The sequence below is a fragment of the Hyaena hyaena genome, unplaced genomic scaffold (assembly GCF_003009895.1).
Source record: "Hyaena hyaena isolate Hyena2069 unplaced genomic scaffold, ASM300989v1 scaffold_658, whole genome shotgun sequence".
In the NCBI taxonomy this organism is placed as follows: domain Eukaryota; kingdom Metazoa; phylum Chordata; class Mammalia; order Carnivora; family Hyaenidae; genus Hyaena; species Hyaena hyaena.
This window is the reverse complement of record NW_024081288.1, coordinates 310,111-332,719: the sequence shown is the minus strand read 5'-3', so window position 1 is coordinate 332,719 and position 22,609 is coordinate 310,111. Positions and strand designations below refer to the sequence as shown.

The 22,609-nt window shown below is 42.2% G+C and overlaps 1 protein-coding gene across 1 annotated transcript in view; it reads right to left on the bottom strand.

Annotated features, from left to right (window-relative positions):
* RP2 (RP2 activator of ARL3 GTPase) overlaps positions 1–22,609 on the bottom strand; it is a 53,746-nt gene that overhangs the window by 16,201 nt on the left and 14,936 nt on the right. The window contains exons 2-3 of the mRNA XM_039216793.1: positions 15,253–15,918; positions 9,763–9,877 (exon numbers count right to left, since the gene is read on the bottom strand). Coding sequence (XP_039072724.1) covers positions 9,763–9,877; positions 15,253–15,918 — 781 coding nt within the window. The remainder of the gene's footprint in view (positions 1–9,762; positions 9,878–15,252; positions 15,919–22,609) is intronic.

Genomic DNA, 22,609 nt, shown 5'->3' with positions numbered 1-22,609 from the left:
CGTATTATCTCAATAAATACAGAAAAAAACATTCAATTAAATTCAACGTCCATGCCTGACAAAAATTCAAGAAACTGGGGATAGAATGAAACTCCCTTAGCCTAATAAAAGGAATATATGAGAAACCTATAGCCAACATCATTCTTTTGTTAAAAATTTTATGTATTTTTGAGAGAGAGAGAGAGGGAGAGAAAGAGAGAGAGACAGCATGAGCAGGGAAGGGGCAGAGAGAGAGAGGGAGACACAGAATTGTAAGCAGGCTGCAGGCTCTGAGCTGTCAGCACAGAGCCCGACATGGGGCTTGAGCCATGAACCATGGGAACGTGACCTGAGCCAAAGTTGGACGCTCAACTGACTGAGCTACGCAGGCGCCCCGATAACCAACATGATTATTAATGGTGACACTGAACACTTTCACTCTGAGATCAGTAACAGAGCAAGAATGTCCTCCCTTCCCTATTTAATACAACATGATAGTGGAAGTCTCATCCAGCATAATAATGAAAAAAAAAAAAAAGAAGAAGAAGAAGAAAGCAAGCAAGCAAGCAAGCAGGCATGTCAAAAGGACAGAGGAACCAACCTAAAAGAACTTTCAATGGCTAAAACTGGAACAATTTGATAGTACTGGATTATAACCCAAAGAATAAAATAAATATTCATGTGTCCTTAGTGACAGAAATAAATGAATAAACGAATGGGGGAGAAGGGATAAATATTTCTTACAGAAGAATTCCAAATAATGTAGGTAGATACTACCACTCCAGGAGTGGTATTCTCACCTTAAGTGTAAACTGGTCTTAGCGACTCAACTTTCCAAAGAACAAAGTATGAAAAGGACAAAGCAGGAACTTTACCGTGTTTGAGAAACCTGGCAGATACCGCCTGAACCAAGTCACTAAGGTCAGCCAACCCCCCAGGGATAAGTCACATTGATATCCTGTACCCCCGATGTGACGTGTTGAGAAGGGCACTTCACCTCTTCCCCCCAAACCTCAATCTAACCAGAGGAAACATCAGACAAACCCAAATTGAGGGACATTCTATAAAACAACTTACCAGTGCTTCAAGGTCATGAAAAACAAAGAAGACTAAAAGGAACTGTCACAGATTAGAGGAAACTAAGGAGGCCTGCCAACTAAATGCAACGTGGGATCTTAGATTGGATTCTGGAACAGAAAAAGGACATGATCGGAAAAACTGGTAAAATCTGAATGAAGACTACAGTTTAAGTTAACAGTATTTTACCAATGTAAATTACTTAGTTTTGATAAAGCTACCAGGGTTTTGCTAACATTAGGGGACGCTGGCTGGATAAAGGGTATACAGAAGCTCTCTGTACTGCCTTTGCAATTTTTCGGTAAAACTAAATTATTCCAATATAAAAAGTTTATTAAAACACCTGAGGGGCACTTGGTGGCTTAGCTGGTAGAGCATTCAAGTCTTTTTTTTTTTTTTTTTTTTTTTAGAGCATTCAAGTCTTGATCTCAGGGTTGTGAGATCAAGCCCCATGTTGGGCCTAGAGCTTACTTTAAAAAACTGAATGGGAGAACATATTTGTAAATCTAATATCTGATATGGAGTTAATATTCAAAGTATATAAAGAACTCATATAACTCTATAGGAAAAAAAAACAATCATTAAAAAATGGGCAGAGGATTTGAGTAGACATTTTTCCACAGAAGGCCTCCAGATGGCTAACAAGTACATGAAAAGGTGCTCCACATCACTCATCATTATTAGGAAAATGAACACCAAAACCGTGATGAGATTTATCATCTCACACCTGTTTGAACGGCTATCATCAAAGAGAAACAACAAATGTTAGTGAGGATGTGGGGGAAAGGGAACCCTTGGACATTCTTGATGGGAATGCGAATTGGTGCATCCACTATGTAAAACACTATGGAGGGTTCTTCCAAAAATTAAAACTAGAACTACCATGTGATTCAGCAATTCTACTTCTGGGTATTTACCTGAAGAGAATGGGAATGCTGACCTGAAAAGATACAAGCGCTCTCATGACCACTGCAGCATTATTTACAATAGCCAAGATAGGGAAATAACCATTCGTGTCCATGAATGGAGAGATAAAATGTGGCATATTTACACACACAGACACACAGACACAGACACACACACATACACACAATGGAATATTACTCAATCATAAAAAAGGAAACCTTGCCATTTGCAACAACATGGATGGACCTTGAGAGCATGATGCCACGTGAAATAAGAGAAAGACAAACGCCCTACGATCTCATGGATATATGGAAACTGAAAAAAACAATAACAAAAAGCCCTGAACTTACAGATGCAGAGAACAGAGTGGTGGTTGCCAGGGAGATGTAGGGTAAGGGAAGGGCAAAATGGGTGAAGGGGATCAAAAGGCACAAACTTCCATTTATAAAATCCGTAAGTCATGGGGATATAATGCACAGCATGGTGACTAGAGTTAATAATACTGTATTGCATACTGGAAAGTTGCTAAGAGAGTAGACCATCAAAGTCCTTGTTATGAGAAGAAAGATTCTGGAACTTCCTATGGTGACAGATGTTAACTAGACTTACTGCGATGATATTTTCACAATATACACAAATACCGAATCATTGTTGTACACCTGAAACTAATACGTTATATGTGAACTATACTTCAAAAACACATCTAGTACTTTCTTACCTCAGACTAGAAGCACAGTCTCTACAATGGCCTGCAAGTCCCTCTATCCTCGGACTTAGACTTCATCTGTGTTTATTGAATAAATGAATGAATGAATGACCCTCTAAAACAGGAACCCAGGTCTGACTAGTCATTAGAGCCATCTGGGTAACTTTTTAAAATGCAGATTCTAAGAGCGTATCTCAGAAGTTTTTGAATCAGTCTTTCTTATGTTTTTAAAAGTGCCTTAGAAGGTCTGAGGATTCGTCAGGTTTAGAAGATCTTCAAGATGGAAAACACAATGATTTCTATCATTAAGCAGTCAAAAAGCTTTATTGATTGAAAGTAAATAATTGTGGGGCACCTGGGTGGCTCACTCAGTTAAGCATCCAACTCTTGATTTTGGCTCAGGTCATGATCTCATGGTTCATGTGTTTGAGACCCATGTTGGGGCTCTGCGCTGACAGTGCGGACCCTGCTTGGGATTCTCTCTCTCTCTCTCTCTCTCTCTCTCTCTCTCTCTCTGCCTGCCCCTCCTCCGCTTGCTTGCTCACTGTCTCTCTCAAAATAAATAAATAAGCATTAACAAAAGAGAAAGTAACTGTGACTGCTTTAGCTGAAAAGGAAAATTTAGAGACTCTGAGGTGCAAGATATTTGAAATAAAAGTGAATTTTCAGAAAAAAAAAGTTCACCCTTGGTTCAGAAGAGGGGCACTGCTAAACATCATACATATAATACACACAGGGCCCCCTCCCCCCAGCCAGTTATCTGCCCTAAAACGTCAGTAATGTGGAGGTTGAGAAACCCTCCTCAGGGTGACCGACGGCCACTTTTAGATAAGGAGCCAATCGGGGCGCCTGGGTGGCTTAGTCTGTTAAGCGTCCGACTTTCGCTTAGGTCATGATCTCGCGGTTCGTGGGTTCGAGCCGCGCGTCGGGCTCTGTGCTGACTGCCAGCTCAGAGCCTGGAGCCTGTTTCAGTCTGTGACTCCCTCTCTCTCTGACCCTCCCCTGCTCATGCTGTCTCTCTCTCTCTCTCCTAGAAATAAATAAAACATAAAAAAAAAAAAATTTAGATAAGGAGCCAATCCACCCACGTTCTGCTGGAATAGTGTCACTGACAGCCTGCTCACTGTTCCGCACCAGTCAATGCAATATCGGGCAGCTAAAAATTCTCCCCCAATATCTTAGTTTGGAAAATTCCAAACAATATAAAAAACTGAAAGAATAATATAAAGCATCCATTTGCTCTTCCAATGTTAACACCCATCAAATGTTAACGTTTGGCCCCATTTGCTTTCTCGCACGCTACACAGACTTTATTTTTTGTTTTGCAGCCATTTGAGAGTAGAGGACGTCGTGACCCTTCAGCACGAATGTCCTCCATGACCACAATACCATTAGCATACCTAAGGATATGAACAGCAATTCCATAATATTATCTCCAAACTTCTGAGTTTTCCCCAAGCTGTCTTTTTTTTAATGTTTTTTTTTTTATTTATTTCTAGGAGAGAGAGAGAGAGACAGTGTGAGCAGGGGAGGGTCAGAGAGAGAGGGAGACGCACTCTGAAACAGGCTCCAGGCTCCGAGCTGGCAGTCAGCACAGAGCCCGACTCGGGGCTTGAACCCACGAACCGCGAGATCATGACCTAAGCGAAAGTCGAGAGTCGGACACTTAACCGACTAAGCCACCCAGGCACCCCTCCCCCAAGCTGTCTTTACAGCTTTACGGTTCACCCTATCCCAATCTAAGTTCCAATTAGGTTTCATTCATTGTATTTAGTTGTTGTTTCTTTAAATTCCCAATGGTCCCCCATCATTTTTGTTTTTCAGGACATTGTCTGAGGAGTGCTGACCAGTCATCCTGTAGAATCTCTTCTTTTTAAGATGTAAATCATTTCCTCATAGTGTCATTTAACACGTCCCTAGATTTCCTTTCTTTCTGATAAACTAGCAGCTGAGTCTTGATTAGATTCAAGTTATTTTTGGGACGAGCTCATCACAGGTGATGCCGTGTACTTCTTATTGAGTCGCATCGGGAGAAGCACAATGTCAGGCCGCCCTGGCCTCAGTGAGGCTACGTTAGATGGCAGTGATCACCAAATCTCGGCTGTAATGGTACATCTCCCCTTTGAATGAGAATGCAGAAATATCCTATTTCTTAGCAACTTTTACCCCAACAGTTTTAGCATCCACTGATCACCTTTGTCTGAATTAATTACTACCTTGGGGGTTGGAGGATGGTGATTTCTAAAGTCTATCATTCCTTCTACATTTATTAGCTCACAGTATTCTGTTTTTTTTTTTAACGTTTTATTTATTTCTAGGAGACAGAGAGAGAGAGAGACAGCGTGAGCAGGGGAGGGTCAGAGAGAGAGGGAGTCACAGACTGAAACAGGCTCCAGGCTCTGAGCTGGCAGTCAGCACAGAGCCCGACGCGGGGCTCGAACCCACGAACCGCGAGATCATGACCTAAGCGAAAGTCGGACGCTCAACTGACTAAGCCACCCGGGCGCCCCAAGCTCACAGTATTCTGTAAAGGGCAGAAGAAGTTTCCTTTTATTCTCTCCTCCTCCCTTTTTTATTATCACTATGGATGCATGGATTTCTGTTGTTAAATCAATTCCGTTCATTAGTCTTTGTGATGCCCAAAGTATACCCAGTTTGGCCAGTGGAAGGGGATGTGAGTTGGCTCCTGGGACCCGGCATGACCTCGTTAGTCTGTGAGTACTTCCTACGGGTACCTCTGGTTTTAAAAAGCTATTTGTGTGATGTTCATTTGCTGCAATTCCTGTAACACCTGCCCATTGGTCTTCGTTCTTTTGCTTAGTTCTACTTTTATTCCTTCCATGTGGAATGCTGTGTTACTTATGCACAAATAATATATTCAGGGTTGGAGCGTTTCTATGAAATCACTCCACGAACACTGCATGAGCACATAAATCATTAACGTAGACCTGCCCATATACTCACTTCATCCCTAATCTCACATTTTAGGATGTCCATTACAATTATTGTTGATTCATTTTCTTTTTTAAATGTTTATTTATTTTTTTGACAGGGAGTGAGTGAGCATGAGCAGGGGAGGGGCAGAGAGAGGAGACAGATTATCCGAAGCAGGCTCTGCACTGACAGCAGCAAGCCCGATGTGGGGCTCAAACTCCTGAACCATGAGATCATGACCGAAGCCAAAGTCAGATGCTCAGCTGACTAAGCCACCCAGGTGCCCCTGTTGATTCAATTTCTGAAACCCGCTGAGAGTTTAAAGGCTTATTTTCAAGATTCCATCAGAATGTTCCCATGTCAAAACAGTTACACCAAAGGAGCGAGAACATCGGTACTCTGAAAGCTATAAAACACTGTGTAAAGAAATTGAAGTTGAAACAAAGGAATGGAAAAATATGCCATGCTCCTGAATTGGAAGAACCAATATCATATTGTTAGAATGTCCATAGTACTCAATGAAATCTACAGATTTAATGCAATCCCTATCAAAATACTAACAACATTTTCCACAGAACTAGATTAATCTTAAAATTTGTATGAAACCACAAAAGACCTCAAATGGCCAAAGCAATCCTGTAAAAGAAGAAGAGGGGCACCTGGCTGGCTCAGTCAGAGAAGCATGGGAGTCCTGATCTCGGGTCGTTTTAGTTCAAGCCCCACATGAGGTGTATAAATCACTTAAATAAATAAAACTTAAAAAAAAAAAGAAAGAAAAAGGTGAATAAAACTGGGGTATCTCAATCTCAGATTTCAAGATATACTACAGAGCTATAGATAATCAAAACAGTATGGTACTGGCACAAAAATAGACACGTAGATCAATGGAACAGAATAGAGTCCAGAAATAAACCCATGCTTATATAGTCAATCTATGACAAAGGAAGCAAGTATATACAATGGAGAAAAGACGGTCTCTTCAACAAATAGTGTTGGGAAAATTGGTCAGCTATGTGCAAAAGAATGAAACTGGACCACTTTCTTACACCATACAGAAAAATAAACTCAAAATGGACTAAAGACCTAAATGTGAGACCTGAAACCATAAAACTAGTAGAAGACATAGGCAGTCACTTCTTTGACATCGGCCATAGAAACATCTTTCTAGGTGTGTTTCTTCGGGCAAGAAAAACAAAAGCAACAAAATAAAAAGGCAGCCTACTGAATGGGAGAAGATATTTGCAGATGCATATCTGATAAGGGGCTAATATCCAAAATATATAAAGCTCCCAGGCAACTCAACACCAAAAAGCGAAATAATCCAATTAAAAACGGGCAGAGGACCTGAAAGGACATTTTTCCAAAGAAGATATACAGATGGCCAACAGCCACATGAAAAGATGCTCAGTATCACTAATCATCAGGAAAATGCAAATTAAAACCACAACAAGATATCACCTTATATCTGTCAGAATGACTAAACTCGAAAACACAAGAAAGAACAAATGTTGGTGAGGATGTGAGGAAAACGAACCCTCGTGCACTGGTAGTGGGAAAGCCAACTGGAGCAGCCACTGTGGAAAACCATATGGAGGTTCCTCAAAAAGTTAAAAATAGAACCTACCCTATGATCCAGTAATTGCAATACCAGGTATTCACCTGAAAAATACAAAACCCTGTAATTCAAAGGGATACACATACTTCTATGTTTATAGCAGCATTATTTATAATAGCCAAATTATGGAAGCAGCCCAAGTGTCCATCAATAGAGGCATGAATAAAGAAGATGTGGCGTGTGTGTGTGTGTCTGTATACGTATACATACACGTATATATACACATATAAAATGGAATATTATTCAACCATAAGAAGAATGAAATCTTGCCATTTGCAATGACATGGATGGAGCCAAAGAGTATAATGCTAAGCGAAATAAGTAAAAAAGAATACCATAGTGAAAATACTGATTTGAAAAGATGTATGCACCCCTATGCATATTGTAGCATTATTTACAATAGCTAAGATATGAAAGCAAGCCGTGTCCATCCACAGATGAATGGATAAAGATGTGGTATGTATACCCAAAAGAATATCTCTCAGCCATCAGAAAGAATGAAATCTTACCATTTGTGACATGGATGGACCTAAAGGGTATGATACTAAGTGGAATACGTCAGCCAGAGAAAGACAACTACCATATGATTTTACTCCTATGTGGCATTTAAGAACAAAACAAGCAAAGAGAAAAAAAAAGACCCCCCCCCCAAAAAAAAAAGATGGACTGTTAAATACAGAAAACTGGTGGCAGCCAGAAGGGAGGTGGGTGGGAAGAGGAGTGAAATAAAGGAGATTAAGAGTACACTTATCTTGATAAGCACTGAGAAATATACAGAATTGCTGAATTGCTGAATTATTATGTTGTACACTTGAAACTAATATAACACTGTATGTTAATTATACTCAAAAAAAAAAAAAAGAGCCAGGCTGTAATTTCTGATATAGATTCTAAAGCAGATTCCAGCACTGGGTCGGAGCAAGTCCTTCATACTGCTACAATACCCACAAAGGTATATGAAGTATGGGGCGCCTGGGTGGCTTAGTCGGTTAAGCGTCCGACTTTCGCTTAGGTCATGATCTCGCGGTTCGTGGGTTCAAGCCCCGCATCGGGCTCTGTGCTGACTGCCAGCTCAGAGCCTGGAGCCTGTTTCGGAGTCTGTGTCTCCCTCTCTCTCTGACCCTCCCCTGCTCACGCTGTCTCCCTCTCTCTCCTAGAAATAAATAAAAAATTAAAAAAAATAAATAAAAAAAAGGTATATGAAGTACTGTATGAATGGCTGAGTCATACCCAGCTTAGTTATTAACATTCTCCCAACAATCCTCCAACACTTTCATATAGGTTTCACGGTTATTACGATGTATATATAAAAAGCATGTAAATGCAGACATGCTCTCTTTTTGGGGTATATTCCATCAGCACTGCATATTCCTACATGTATTTGCTCCGGCCAGTCAAGAAAAAGCCTGATGAACCTCAAGCAAACAATGTTCCCTGCTCTGACAGTTAAAGAGAACTCTGTCCTTTAGAATCGGTATACCTTCAAATAGACACAGTCAGGTAATAACCCTTCAGGAGGGCACACGAATTCAGGTCCTCCGTTGGCAGACATGTTTCCAGTATCTGAAATTTATTGGGGGGCATTTGTCCACTGGGGAAAACAATTCTAATCATGCATGGAAAGTTAATCCACCATATTAAATACATAAAATGGTATACCGTTTTATTTATATGTTTCTTATTTCCTTCAGTAGGGTCAAAGCACACTGAAGGCAGAAAGAATTCTTATAAAGTGCTTTGTAGCTCTGGACAGGGAAAACAAAACAGTCACTCACTGTAGCACGATAACACAATAAAATACTAATCAGAAATAACAAAATAGGGGCCTCTGGGTGGCTAAGTTGGTTACGAGTCCGCCTTTAGCCTAGGTCATGAACTGGCTGTTCCCGAGTTAGAGCCCTGTGTCAGGCTCTATACTGAAATCTAGGAGCCTGGAGCCTGCTTCGGATTCTGTGTCTTGTTCTCTCTGTCTCTGCCCCTCCCCTGCTCATGCTCTGTCTCTCTCTCTCTCTCTCTCAAAAATAAATAAACATTAAAAATTTTGAAAAAAGAAAAAGAAACTATAATAATGAAGTGTGACATTCAAGTACTAACATGACAGAATGGGGGAAAAACCTAATGCCTAATTTCTAGTTAGTTATACAGGGATTTTTGAATGATCTGAGATTTTGACATTTTTAAAAATGTTTGTTTATCTGTGAGAGAGAGACAGAGACAGAGACAGAGTGTGTTAGTGGGGGAAGGGCAGAGAGAGAGAAGGAGACACAGAATTTGAAGCAGGCTCCAGGCTCGGAGCTGTCAGCACAGAGCCTGATGCAGGGCTTGAGCTCATGAACCTCAAAATCATGACCTGAGCCGAAGTCGGATGCTTAACTGACTGAGCCACCTAGGTGCCCCAAAATTTTGACATTTTTGAATAGTAATAGGAAAAAAAAACATAAACAAGAAAGAGAAGGCAATGTAAGAGAAGTGCTAAAGGCAAGAATAGTTCTAATCACGTGTCAAGAAGATGACCACACATGTACACCAATCATCCAGAAGGTACCTTTACTCAGCAGAGGAAGGAAGTCCGGTGCTTTGTCCCCAAAAACTCTCTGAGCATCTTCAGCTTTCATTGACACTTCCTTTGTTTGAACTAGGAAGAATCCTTTACCAACCATCTGTGGAAGATAAAATTTCATTTAGATTTTAAAATGAACTTCTGAGATTAAGACAATATTTTCTGATTCTAGCATTTTACAATATAAAATGTGACACAGCATGCTGATGTCTGTTTGAATCATCACTCTGATTCAGGGCATTTGCTCTAACAAGTTTTCATATACGCAGGATTTTTCCAGATGGGTGCTTCTGGTTAAGAATTAGTGTGTAGTGGGGCGCCTAGGTGGCTTAGTCGGTTGAGCATCCGACTTTCGCTTAGGTCATGATCTCGCAGTTCGTGGGTTCAGGCCCCGCGTCGGGCTCTGTGCTGACTGCCAGCTCAGAGCCTGGAGCCTGTTTCAGAGTCTGTGTCTCCCTCTCTCTCTGACCCTCCCCTGCTAACGCTGTCTCTCTCTCTCTCCTAGAAATAAAAAAAAAAAAAAAAGAATTAGTGTGTAGTGTGTAATTAGTTTGGTGATACGCACAAATGTCCAATGAGCATGGTTAAGTAGGTAAACTAGGATGCACTCGTCACAGGATGAAATAGCATAGTTCATTAAATATAACGTACAATAAAATGGGGAAGAGCTTATCTAACGATTTTGAAAAGCATGATACAAACGTATATAGTATAGCACAATAACGATTGACTACATTTATGGAGCACTTACTGCATGCCAGGCGATTTTATGCACTTTATATGTATAACACATTTAATCCTCTCATGCGGTAGGTGCTATTAGGAACCTCATTCTACGGGTGAGGAAACTAAGGCATGGAGTGGCAAAGAAATCTATCCAAGGTCACACAACTATAAAGTAACAGAACTGTGATTCGAACCCAGTTAATCTGATTATAGACAAAATAAAGATTATTCCTAAAAAGACTATGCAAGTTATAGTATGGATGATTTTTAAGCTTCTTTCTACTCTTCTTTATTTCTACAAGACTGTGCAATGAGTACACATTAATTTTTAAAATAACTATGAAAGTAGTTTTTAAAAATGCACAGAATTCAACCACTTAATTTTTTTTAGCAAAGCCTATTGGAATTTTAAGTATAAAAGCAGCATGTAGGGGGCACCTGGGTGGCTCAGTTGGTTAAGTGACCAACTTCGGCCCAGGTCATGAGCGTGCAGTTTGTGAGTTCGAGCCCCGCGTTGGGATCTGTGCTGACGGCTCGGGGCCTGGAGCCTGCTTCGGATTCTGTGTCTCCCTCTCTCTCTGCTCCGTCCCCACTCGCACTCTGTGTGTGTCTCTCTCAAAAATAAATTAAAAACATTAAAAAATTAAAAAACAAACATAGCATGTATGCTCAATACAGAACACTTGAAAAATAAACAGAAACAGATATGAACCAAGGTGCTATCACTCAAAGATACTTGCCATACAGGAAGGTACACTTTCTTTTATCTCCCCCGTTTTCGTTTTCCCCCCATTACAGAAATAACACCTGTTCATTGCAAAACCCACATAACTGTAAAAAAAAAAAAAAAAGAAGAAAGTCCTGCTCTTAATCTACTTCCTAAGAATAACCACCATGGTTAACATTTTAGTAGATATAACTTTCCAGACTTAGATCTCTAAAAAAAAAAGAAATGCAGATACTTATAGGACATTCTACAAATCTTCGCTTACTTGACTAATACTTCCCAGTGATTCCACTATAAAATCAGTTTTAATGGCTGATACTATTTCATCCCATGGCTACATTATTCCGTACTATTCCATCAAATTGGGTTCAAACTCCAATCCTATTTCAGAGCCCTTAATGCTGCCTCAGAAAAAAGAAACATACATAAAAAAGGAGCAGAAAAGTGCCTGGACATCACTGCCAGGTGATGACTGCAAAGTTACTTAAAATAACAGGAATAATCCTACATCTGTTTCTAATTTTCCAGACAGCTCACTACCTCTCATTTTGTAGTCAGACACATAAACCGACACAAGATGATTAACTCAAAATACTGTGACCTAAAACAAATAATGGAGTTTGAAACTTGATCTATTTTGGTATCTCACTGCAGATATCTGGAGATTCCTTTCTCGTGGAAACTCTTCCACTTTTCAAGGCTGGAAAACTGGTGAACTACCCAACTTAAAATTAAGGAATGCGTTACTTCCGAACAATTCACACCACTTTTACTCTAGTTTATCCTGTGCGTATCTGTGATGTAGCTAAGAGGAAGCAAGAAATCTGACTTTTTAGGTGAGAAAATTAAGACCCGGTAACTTCTCTTGATTTCCTCGGGAATGTGCTTTCTACTTTATCCAGCTTTTCTGGACTTCCTAGATTAAAAAACTCTTAGGATACATTTAATTTATAAAAAACAATGTGAAATAGAATCCTGTGATAGTCCTAGGGTTGAACAAAACCAGAGCTAGCAATCATGGGTCCAGTTGAGGCTGTCTTTAGGCCTCTGGGTTATGGTACGAGGAAGACTCAAGTTGCTTTGTTTGTTTTTCTCCATCTCAGAATTAAGTACCTCCTACACATATTTTCCTGGGAACTCGAGCTGCTGCTTCTTTTTTTTTTTAATCTCTCGGGACGCCTGGGCAGCTCAGTCGGTTAAGTGTCCGACTTCAGCTCGGGTCATGATCTCGCTGCTTGGGGGTTCGAGCCCCACGTCGGGCTCTGTGCTGACAGCTCAGAGCCTGGAGCCTGCTTTGGAGTCTGTGTCTCCCTCTCTCTCTGCCCCTCCCCTGCTCACGCACTGTCTCTCTCTCTCTCCTTCAAAAATAAGTAAACATTAAAATTAATTAATTAAATACACAATCTCCTAACATGTAAATTGGTGATCTTTTTGCGTGTTTTGATACCGACTTCACATGCACTTCGTGTTTTCTTTGCTTTGTTCTTTTCGTTCCTTAATTCTGTGCTTTCAGAATTATAGAGGATAAGTCTAATCCAGAAGTCCCTGGGATTTTCCTTCTGAGCCGAAAGCTGGTATCTGCCTTGACCCCCTGGCTCTTTCCCCCCATTCCTGCTCCACCAGGCGCTCATCAACCTTCCTTGACCACTGAGCCAGCAGAGTAGCATCAGGCTTGAGGGCTGAGACTGTGGTCCACCAGGCGAGGCTGCCAGAATTTAAATCATGGCTCTGCCGTTTACCAGATGAGTGACCTTTTGCCAGTTACTTACCCTCTCTGTGGCTCATTTTCCTTATCTGTAAAAGGGGAATGAACGGCACCTATTTCATAGGTTATTCTAAATTTAATGAGTTATTTCATTTTAGCCCTTATAACAAAGCCTGGCATATGGTAAACACGACCTAAGACTTAGCTATTATTATTGCTGTTGTTGCATTTTTTTTTTTGTTTTGTTTTAAACTCTCTTGTATTCCAGAAGGGCATCTGAAGAACATCATTCTTCCTGGTCGCGTTGTTTTCAAGTGCACACAACACTCATTTTGCACATCAGATACCAAAAGTAAAAAGGTGAAGAACATCTGATGACTCATGAAGAAAGAGTGTTGTGATGGGTTTTTAAATTTTTTTTAATGTTTTTTATTTATTTCTGGGAGAGAGAGAGCGTGAGCAGGGGAGGGTCAGAGAGAGAGGGAGATACAGAATCTGAAGCAGGCTCCAGGCTCTGAGCTAGCTGTCAGCACAGAGCCCGACATGGGGCTTGAACTCACAAACTGTGAGATCATGGCCTAAACCGAAGTTGGAAGCTTAACGGACTGAGCCACCCAGGTGCCCCCGATTGGCTTTGTTTAAATAAAAGTGCTATATATTCTTTACGTCCACTCCTTCTTACCCACCAAAAAGGAGTTTAACCTGAAGAATGACATCTTCTGAAAACTGTATGTAGATTTTTTTTTAAAAAAAGCAAATACTGACTTCTCAGATGTTGGATTAACATACGTGATTAGATAGCTCGAAGGCCAGATGTACTTTTCTACATCTTACCAGATTTGCAGCATGTTTTTTATCAGATTGGCATGAACAAAAAAGAAAATACCACAGTCTTAAATGTGTACTTTGGCTCCTGTTGTTTTGAAAACTAGACTTCAGACATGGGTTTTCTACACTATAGGATGCGTAGCTACAGAGAAGAGGTCATCGTTAGTGGGTTTTCCCCCCTATAATCTTCCTTTCGACAGAACTGTTACAATATCTAAAAAAATCCATGGGGTGCCTGGATGGTTCAAGTGGCTGAGCGTCTGACTTCGGCTCAGATCATGTTCTCACAGTTCGTGGGTTCAAGCCCCGCATCAGGCTCACTGCTGTCAGCCTGACAGTGCAGACCCCGCTTTGGACTCCCTGTCTCCCTCTCTGTGCTCCTCCCCAACTTGCATTCTTTCAGAAATAAGTATTTTAAGAAATGCATTCGAAAAGAGGCTTGGTAAGTTTTCTACTCGCTGCTTCATTTCTGGAAGTTTGATTTTTAAATGCGAAGACTCCCTCTGACAGACATCTGATTAAAGGATAATTAATACAGCTGTCTGTGGCCTGCCCACTGGCGCACCGGCCAGCACAGACACTGCTGCCTCCGGGGGCCCCTAGTCTCGCCGTCCCCAGGTACCCTGCAAGCGGGAGCCGCTGCCCTCAGAACTCTTCTCTAGCCCCGGATTCACCAAGTTCCTGCTCCTGAGCCCACACCAGCTGCCCCTTCACACAGCGACAAGGAAAAGGCAAGTGACGTGACGTCACAGTCACGGCAAGAGCCAAAAGCTGTACTCCGAAATGTCTTTCCCACCCTCCCCAAATTCCTGATGCACGAGGCCCTGCTTTAGGCCGCAGCACCGCCTCTGTAAGCCCCACGGCAGCCACGGAGTATGAAGGACGGAAGCTCTCCGCGGGCAGAGAATTTCCCCCATGCATCTCCGTCTCTGGCAAGTACCGGGTTTTGTCAGCTTAGAGTTGCCGTTGGCTGCAAGATGCATTCCAGACAAGCAAAACCGTGGAAAACGGATGTGCATCCTATAATCAATGGACTATGGTAGCAGAGTAACTCTTCACATAATAAGTGCTTAATAAATGCTTACTGAATTGAATTATGCTTTTAAAAGTTTCTTTGGGAAAGTTATTTTGAGGCCCAGATAAATCTTTGGGGGGGGACAGAGTTCTATAAATTAAGAACTGCCTGTATTTCTCTTTTTTTTAAATGTTTTATCGATTTTTGAGAGACAGCAAGTGGGGGCGGGGCACAGAGAGGGAGACAGAGGGTCCGAAGCGGGCTCTGCACTGACAGCGGTGAGCCCAACGTGGGGCTCGAACTCACGAACCGCGAGATCGTGACCTGAGCCGAAGTGGGACACCCAACTTACCTGGCGGGCCACTCGGGTGCCCCAAGGACTGCCTGCATTTCTACTAGCCAATCTGGAAAGAAGTTCTCCGGAAAGTGATGTGTTTCTGCGTGTGTGTCTGTTTCTCTTCTGTCTCTCCTTACCTCATCAATCAGTTTTCTGGCATTTGCGATTGTATAATCACCAGCAAATAACACCACTAAGCAGGATTCATCACTGCTCTTCGGCCTCTGACCCCGAGATACCGGAACGATACTTCTGTTGGCTTCTGTGGAAATGCGGACGGCTCTGAGCTCTTCAGCGGTAGGTAGAGGGACATGGTCTTGAACTACGGCATCTTCGGGAAGAAGGCTCCAGTTGAGCTCTCCTGCCACAGGTGTGAAGTCGTGAACGCTGCTCCAGGTGTTGTTGAAGATGCTCAGCCCCGCATCTTTGAACTGCAAGGCTAACTCGGGGTAGTACCACTGGAAGCAGCCGAACCTGATGTTCGTGGAAGACTCAATGATGGGCTGAGTGGCGCAGCACAGAAAGACCTCCAGCTTCCGGCAGTCCCTCACACGGAACTGCTGGCATGCTAGTGTGCATCTGCAGTCTCTGCAATTCCGGAAGAACACGCTGCCTTTCACAGGTCCCAAGAAAATCACGCAGTTAGTACAGTCGTCGATAGTGATGGTGGCGGAGTGATCAAAAATATAGATGTTACAGTTCTCACAGTCCTGAATGAGGAACTGCTGTCCCGCCACTTGGCCGGGTAAGCGCCCTACGGTTTCGTCCTTCAGTCCGCTGAACATGTAGTCTTTTGGATCAACCTGCCGGGACAAGACACAGGCCTTAAGTATTAGCAACAGCATCGGGCAAATAACAGTCAAGTGTCTGCTGGGTGCCAGGCACAATTGTTAGTGCTAATATCTTAAGCTCCTGCTCTCCCTGACTTTGCAACGCAGTAAGAAAATGAAGAACACAAATTATTTTTTCCGATAAAAGGAATGGGGGGGAGGAAGGGAGAGGAGACCGTGATAAAGAAAGATTCAAGGACATGTCAGCCAAACAATGTGTGTGGACACTGGATCCTGTTTCAACATACCAACTGTAACGATACTTTTTGGAAACGATTGGCGAAATTCTCATACACACAGCACTTTGGATGTTCCTAAGGAATAGTTCAGCTCTGACCCTTTTTCTGATGCTTCACTTGTTTGGTTTTATTTCTTTAACTCAAGTATAATTAACACACAGTGTCGTATTGGTTTCAGGTGTACAATATGATTCAACAATTCTATACATCACATCAAGATAAGTGTACTCTTAGTCTCCTTTATCTGCTTCACCCTTCCCCCCACCCACCTCCCCTCTGGCAGCTTCCAGCTCTGTTCCTTATATTTAAGAGTCTGGTTTTTTGTAGGTCTCTCTCTTTTTTTTTTTCTGTGTTCATTTGTTTTGCTTCTTAAATTCCTCAAGTGGGAGTCTGAAACAACTTCTGCTTCTTTAAAAACTTCGGAAATTGGAAATACACCAGATTGAAATCTATTTCTCTATCCTTCAATAAACTGATGGATGAGTCTCAGTTTCTAAGCCCTGACTGATTTCTGCAATCTGCTACAGAAGCTGGAAGAACCGAAGGCACAAGAATCATTCTATGTCATAATCTGTGTCTGCAAATGTGATTCAAACGTACCTTGACCTGTTCCTACGGTGTAATTCTTCAAATGCCACCGTTCCCATCTTTACATATTCTAAACTAAAGCTCACGTCACGTTTTAAATGAACAGAATGCCTGGAATCCGTCATAATGTATTTAAAAAATGCTAACCGACTGCTCAAAATAGAGTTACAAAAAGGCCACTTTGATTTTTTCCAAGTTACTTTTGAGTCTACTTGCACTGTTTCACCTCTTTGCAAATATTAGATTTCACGTCAAACTATTCACGTAACCAGAAATAGATCCCCTGACAGTAGGTAAAATTTGGATTAGTCACAAAGGATAATTTAATCATCTCAATTGTTACCAAACGGGCTTCAAGTGACCTATTTGGTATTGCACAATAAATGTGCTTCTTCAGTTTTACATTATGTACTAGGAGTCCTGGTCGGTAGCACGAGACAATAAAAGAGGCCCTTTGTTTCCCAGTCTTAATTTTGTCACCTATAAGCAATATGATCTTGGAAAAGGTGCTTGAACTTTCCAGATCTTCAGTCATTCAGCCAACGTCCGAACACCCAATAGGAGCTAGATATTCTTTTAGGCACTGACATGAGTATGATGTTAGTTAACTTCCCATAAAAAGTAAACACTAACTTAAACAGATGATTTAAAAACAACTTGGCTGTGCAATGCACGATGCCTAGAATATTCTGGAAACATAGAGGAGGGGCTCCAGGGGTGGGGGAGGCAGGGGTGTAAGACCTCACATACAAAGTGAGAGTGCGCGAGCTGGAGTTCACCACGCAAAAGGGGTGGGAGTGAAGGCACCTCGCTTCCCGCACCAGGCGAAAGTGAAAGAATGAACACAATAAAACCCGTTAGAGACCGTGAGGAAAACCAAAAGCGGTCTGGCGTTTATCGGTGATACTGGAACGCGAGCAGATGAAGCTAGAGAGGTAGGCAGGGGCCGTGTTATAGAGCTCGGAGGTTATCCGTGGGCAACAGGGTGCCGCGGGAGGAGTCACGTAAGTCAAATGTAATGTACATTTCCGGAAGAGGACTCCGATCAGAGTAAGGGGGTGGCGCATGGATCTGAAGATTATTGCCATCATCCAGAAAGGGCTTGAAGTAGAGCAGTGGTTAGGAGGGAAGAGGGAGATGGGATAAATTTGAGAACTGTTGAGGAAGCAGAATCGGCGGATTTGGTAATTCAATGGCTGTAGGAGGTGAGGCAGAAGGACGGGTCCAAAATGATTCCTAGTTCTCTAGTCAGTGGGTTTCGACTTTTCTGACTATAATCCACGTTCGTAGATTCTTCAGCACAGCCCAGCACACATACTTGCGAGTATTTGTGCATGTACACATACCGAAGAAATGAAAGCTTCACGAATAATATTTACCCTAATTTTGTGGTAAGCCCCGAATATTTCTTATTATCCCGCCTAAAGGTTTGAAAGAACACTGCTCTGGTTTATGTGCCTGGATGTTGGCAGCAGGAGGCGGCACAGGTTTAATGCAGAAAGAAGTGTTCGAGTAATTCTGTTTCGAGGATTTTACAGGTGATGCACGTATGTAAAGGTGCCATATCCCAGTTTGGTCTCTAGCAAGAAACTCAATCAGCATAGCAGCTGGCTCCCTATTGCCCAAGATCAACCCTAAAGGGACCGAGTAAGGAAAACACCAAGAAGAGGGGAAACTATGAGAAATCCCTGTGGTGCAGTGTGGGAGGGTGAAGCAGCAAAGGAGCCTCCGGGGTTTCTGCTCTTGCTTCTCCCCCTCCGAAATATTTTTTTTTTTTTCTTAACCTAAAAAAATTTTTTTTAATGTTTATTTTTGAGAGACAGGGAGACAGACCGTGAGCAGGGGAGGGGCAGAGAGAGAGGGAGCCACAGACTCCGAAGCAGGCTCCAGGCTCCGAGCTGTCAGCACAGAGCCCAATGCGGGGCTCGAACTCACGAACTGTGAGATCATGACCTGAGCTGAAGTCGGATGCTCAAATAGCTGAGCCACCCAGGCGCCCCAAACCCGTCCTAAATCTTGAGACAACAGTGTTTCTGCCACGCTTGCTGGGGCTCAGATCTCTGGTTCAGACTTCCCTGGAGTAAATCCAGGGCAGGGCAGAAACCCTGTGTTGCTGAAGAGCTGGGAAAAAATACGTGGGGGAGAGGGCGCCTGGGTGGCTCAGTCAGTTAAGCTGTCTCTTGATTTTGGCTCAGGTCGTGATCTCACAGTTTATGGGTTTGAACCCCGCGTCAGGCTCTGCGCTGACAGTGTGGAGCCTGCTTGGGATCCTCCCTCTCCCTCTCTCTCTCTCTGCCCCTCCCTGGCTCTTGCATACATGCGCGTGCGCTTGCTCGCTCTCTCTCTCTCAAAATAAATAATTAAAAAAGTAGGTAGGGACTAACTATGACAGTTGTCCAGGACTTCTCTAAACCCTCATAACTGGCAGATTAATTTCTAAGGAGGGTCTTCTTTTTTTTCCTTCAGTTTCCTGGCTTTATTTATTATTATTTTTTAAAGTATAACTTATTGTCAAGTTAGCTAACATACAGTGTATACAGTGTGCTCTTGGCTCCGGGAGTTGATTCCCATGATTCATTGCTTACACACAACACCCAGTGCTCATCCCAACAAGTGCCCTCCTCAATAATGCTGCTTCTCTCAACTACTGATTGGTCAAGCAGACCAAAAAAATTAAATCAACAATAATATATAAGATCTGAACCATACCATGAGAAGAAGCCCGAGTTCTACATCCAGTAAGTATAGTACACTCACAGTTTTCTTATGGACATATGAGAGCTTTTTAAATAAATCATGTACTATATCAAAAAGCCTAATTTTAAATAATTGATAACTTACAGACTATGACATGGGACCAACATGGAATTAAGTTAAAAGTTAATAACAAGGAGCGCCTGAGTGGCTTAGTTGGTTGAGAATCTGACTCTTGACTTCAATTCAGGTCATGATCTCACAGTCCTGGGTTCAAGCCCCACACTGGGCTCAGCACTTACAGGGAGGAGCCTGCTTGGGATTCTCTCTCTCCCCCCTGTCTCTCCCCTGCTCTCTCTCTCTCTCTCTCAAAATAAATAAATAAACTTTTAAAAAGTTAATAACAGGGGCACCTGGGTGGCTCAGTTGGTTGAGCGTCTGACTTCGGCTCAGGTCATGATCTCAAGGTTTGTGGGTTTGAGCCCCGCGTTGGGCTCTGTGCTGACAGCTAGCTCAGAGCCTGGAGCCTGCTTCACATTCTGTGTCTCCCTCTCTCTCTGACCCTTCCCTGCTCATGCTGTCTCTCTCTGTGCTGACAGCCAGCTCAGAGCCTGGAGCCTGTTTCAGATTCTGTATCTCCCTCTCTCTCTGACCCTCCCCTGATCATGCTGTCTCTCTCTCTCAGAAATAAATAAAACATTAAAAAATAGAAGAAATCATAATCAAATCTAAAAATACTTAGAATTAAATGTTAACATACTACATTTGGGATGTAGCAAAATATGGTGCTTTGACAGAAAGCTATAACCTTAAATAGCTATAATAAAAACCACTCAAAATTAAGAAGTTAAATGTTCATCTTAAGAAATTAGACAATACACAATAAACCTACAGAAAGTAAGAGATAAAAGATAAAAATAATAGCAGAGGTTAATGATTTAGGTATTAAATATGTAATAGGAAACATCAGCAAAGCCAAAACTAGGTTTTTCTGGGGCTGCGGGGATAAAAAAAGTAAAAAAAACAAAAAACAAAAAAAAAAACCAGGCAAACTTCTGGAAAGAATGATTAAGGAAAGAAGAACAAAACACAAACAGTATGAGTGAAAAGGAGGAAATCTTCCTAAATAAAGTAGAAGTTAAAGAGAGAATAGCATCAACAACTATATACCAACAAGCTTTATCAGAGTTTGTCTATGAAATGAACAAATCTCTTGAAAAATAATTTATCACAACTGACTCCAGAAGAAGTTAAGGGCTTAAGTAAAATGCTATTATTGCTACACAAACAGAAGCAGTGGGCTAAGTATTCCCACAAAGAAAACACCAGGCCCTTGATGGTTTTATAAGCAGATTCTGATTTCATTTATCCCAGGTTTATACAAACCTTAAAGGCAATAGAAAACAAAGGGATAGTCCTAACTCGTGCTACTGGCCTGCCCAGCAAGAGCCTAATAAGAAAAAACAAAGACACAGCAAAAGAAGAAAGTGGGTTCATTTCACTCATGCCTATAGATGGGGGGAAAAACAAACCCTGCAAATTAAATCAACCTCATAGAAAGAGGAAGCACCACAACCAAGTAGGATTTATCCCGAGTTGTGTGAAAATGGGTCAATAGAATGTAAGTCATTACTATGTGATAACAACTTACATTTGACTCCTAATTCTTACTTAAAAACTGTTTTAATGTTTGTTTATTTTTGAGAGAGAGAGACAGAGAGAGAGACAGAGCGTGAGCAGTGGAGCAGGGGAGAGAGAGAGAGGGAGACACAGAAGCAGAAGCAGGCTCCAGGCTGTCAGCACAGAGCCCGACGCGGGGCTTGAACTCACAAACTGTGAGATCATGACCTGAACCAAAGTCAGATGCTTAACCGACTGAGCCACACAGGCGCTCCTACTTAATTCTTATTGATCTCCTATGGGACCTTTCTGTGAAGCCTTCCACTTTCCTCAACCGGAAGCCTACTTTCCCTTTTTGGAGTATCTACATTACATTAAATACCAGTCTATGTCCCTTCCTGTACAATGATCTTTGGGCTGGAATCCCACAACCAATCTGTTTAAAACTGAAACACCACCTCCAATACTACCTCTTTACCCTTCTTTAAAAGCACTATATATGAATTATATTTATTAGCTGTATTCTGCTCGTCCTCCATTACGACATAAGCTCCATGAGAGAAGGGCTTATCTGTCTTGCTTGCCGTGGTTTTCCCCGGTACCCCGAACAGCGCCTGGCACCACAAAGGTACTCCACACTTCCCTGATGCATCCATTGTCACTACTTAATCATGGTTACCTCGGAGTGTAACCTGAGGCAGCCAGTCCCTAGGTTCCTCTCTAATAAACAAACGTGAAGGGTAACTAAGTTTGATAATCATACACTTCTCCACACCCCCATTCTCCACCCCATCCCCAAAGAAGAGAGGCTCTGATAAGGATCAAGAACAAAAAAGACGTTCTGAGGGACATTCAGTCAGGTCACTGTTCAAGTTGGCCAGCTTCTGAGTAGGAAGATAATTATACACAAAGCCAGGCAGAGGCACTGCTAATAGCAGTCCTGGGTTTCTCCTTTTTCCTTTCTCTTCCCTCCCACCCCTGGGGTAGAAGGAAGGTGAGGCGACCTGCCACTTGTGGGGACGGGAACGTGGTTACGGAGCAGGCTACTGGGACGTGGATCTGGTCCAGGCCTCAAAGTGGAAGAAAAGGAAGATGCAAGAGTGGTTTCAGCCAGTTCTGCGTTAGGCTTTAAGGAGGGTAAAAAACATTCTCTGGTCTTCTTCAGCCTGTCACCTTGGCACCGACCCACCTCCCACAGGGGGGGGGGGGGCAGTGAGAAGAACAAGAAAGTCATGAATAGGGAAAAGGAACTCAGGAGTTGGCCTGGCTCTACCAAGGCCTCAAACTCAATGGGCAAGTAGAATCTTCAAGCTTCAGTTTATCAGTTTGTGTATGGTTTATCTCACTATACCAGAAACTCCTTAGAACTTTGATGTGACACTCTGTGTATTTTCCTGGGGAATTAACTTGGGGTTCAAGGTTCTGGCCAAATTATCTTTGCCTCAGTTATAGATAACAAGTTCAAACATTTGCAAGCACGTTTATCTAAGAATTAAGTAGGTAACAAACCAGTGTTTGGATAA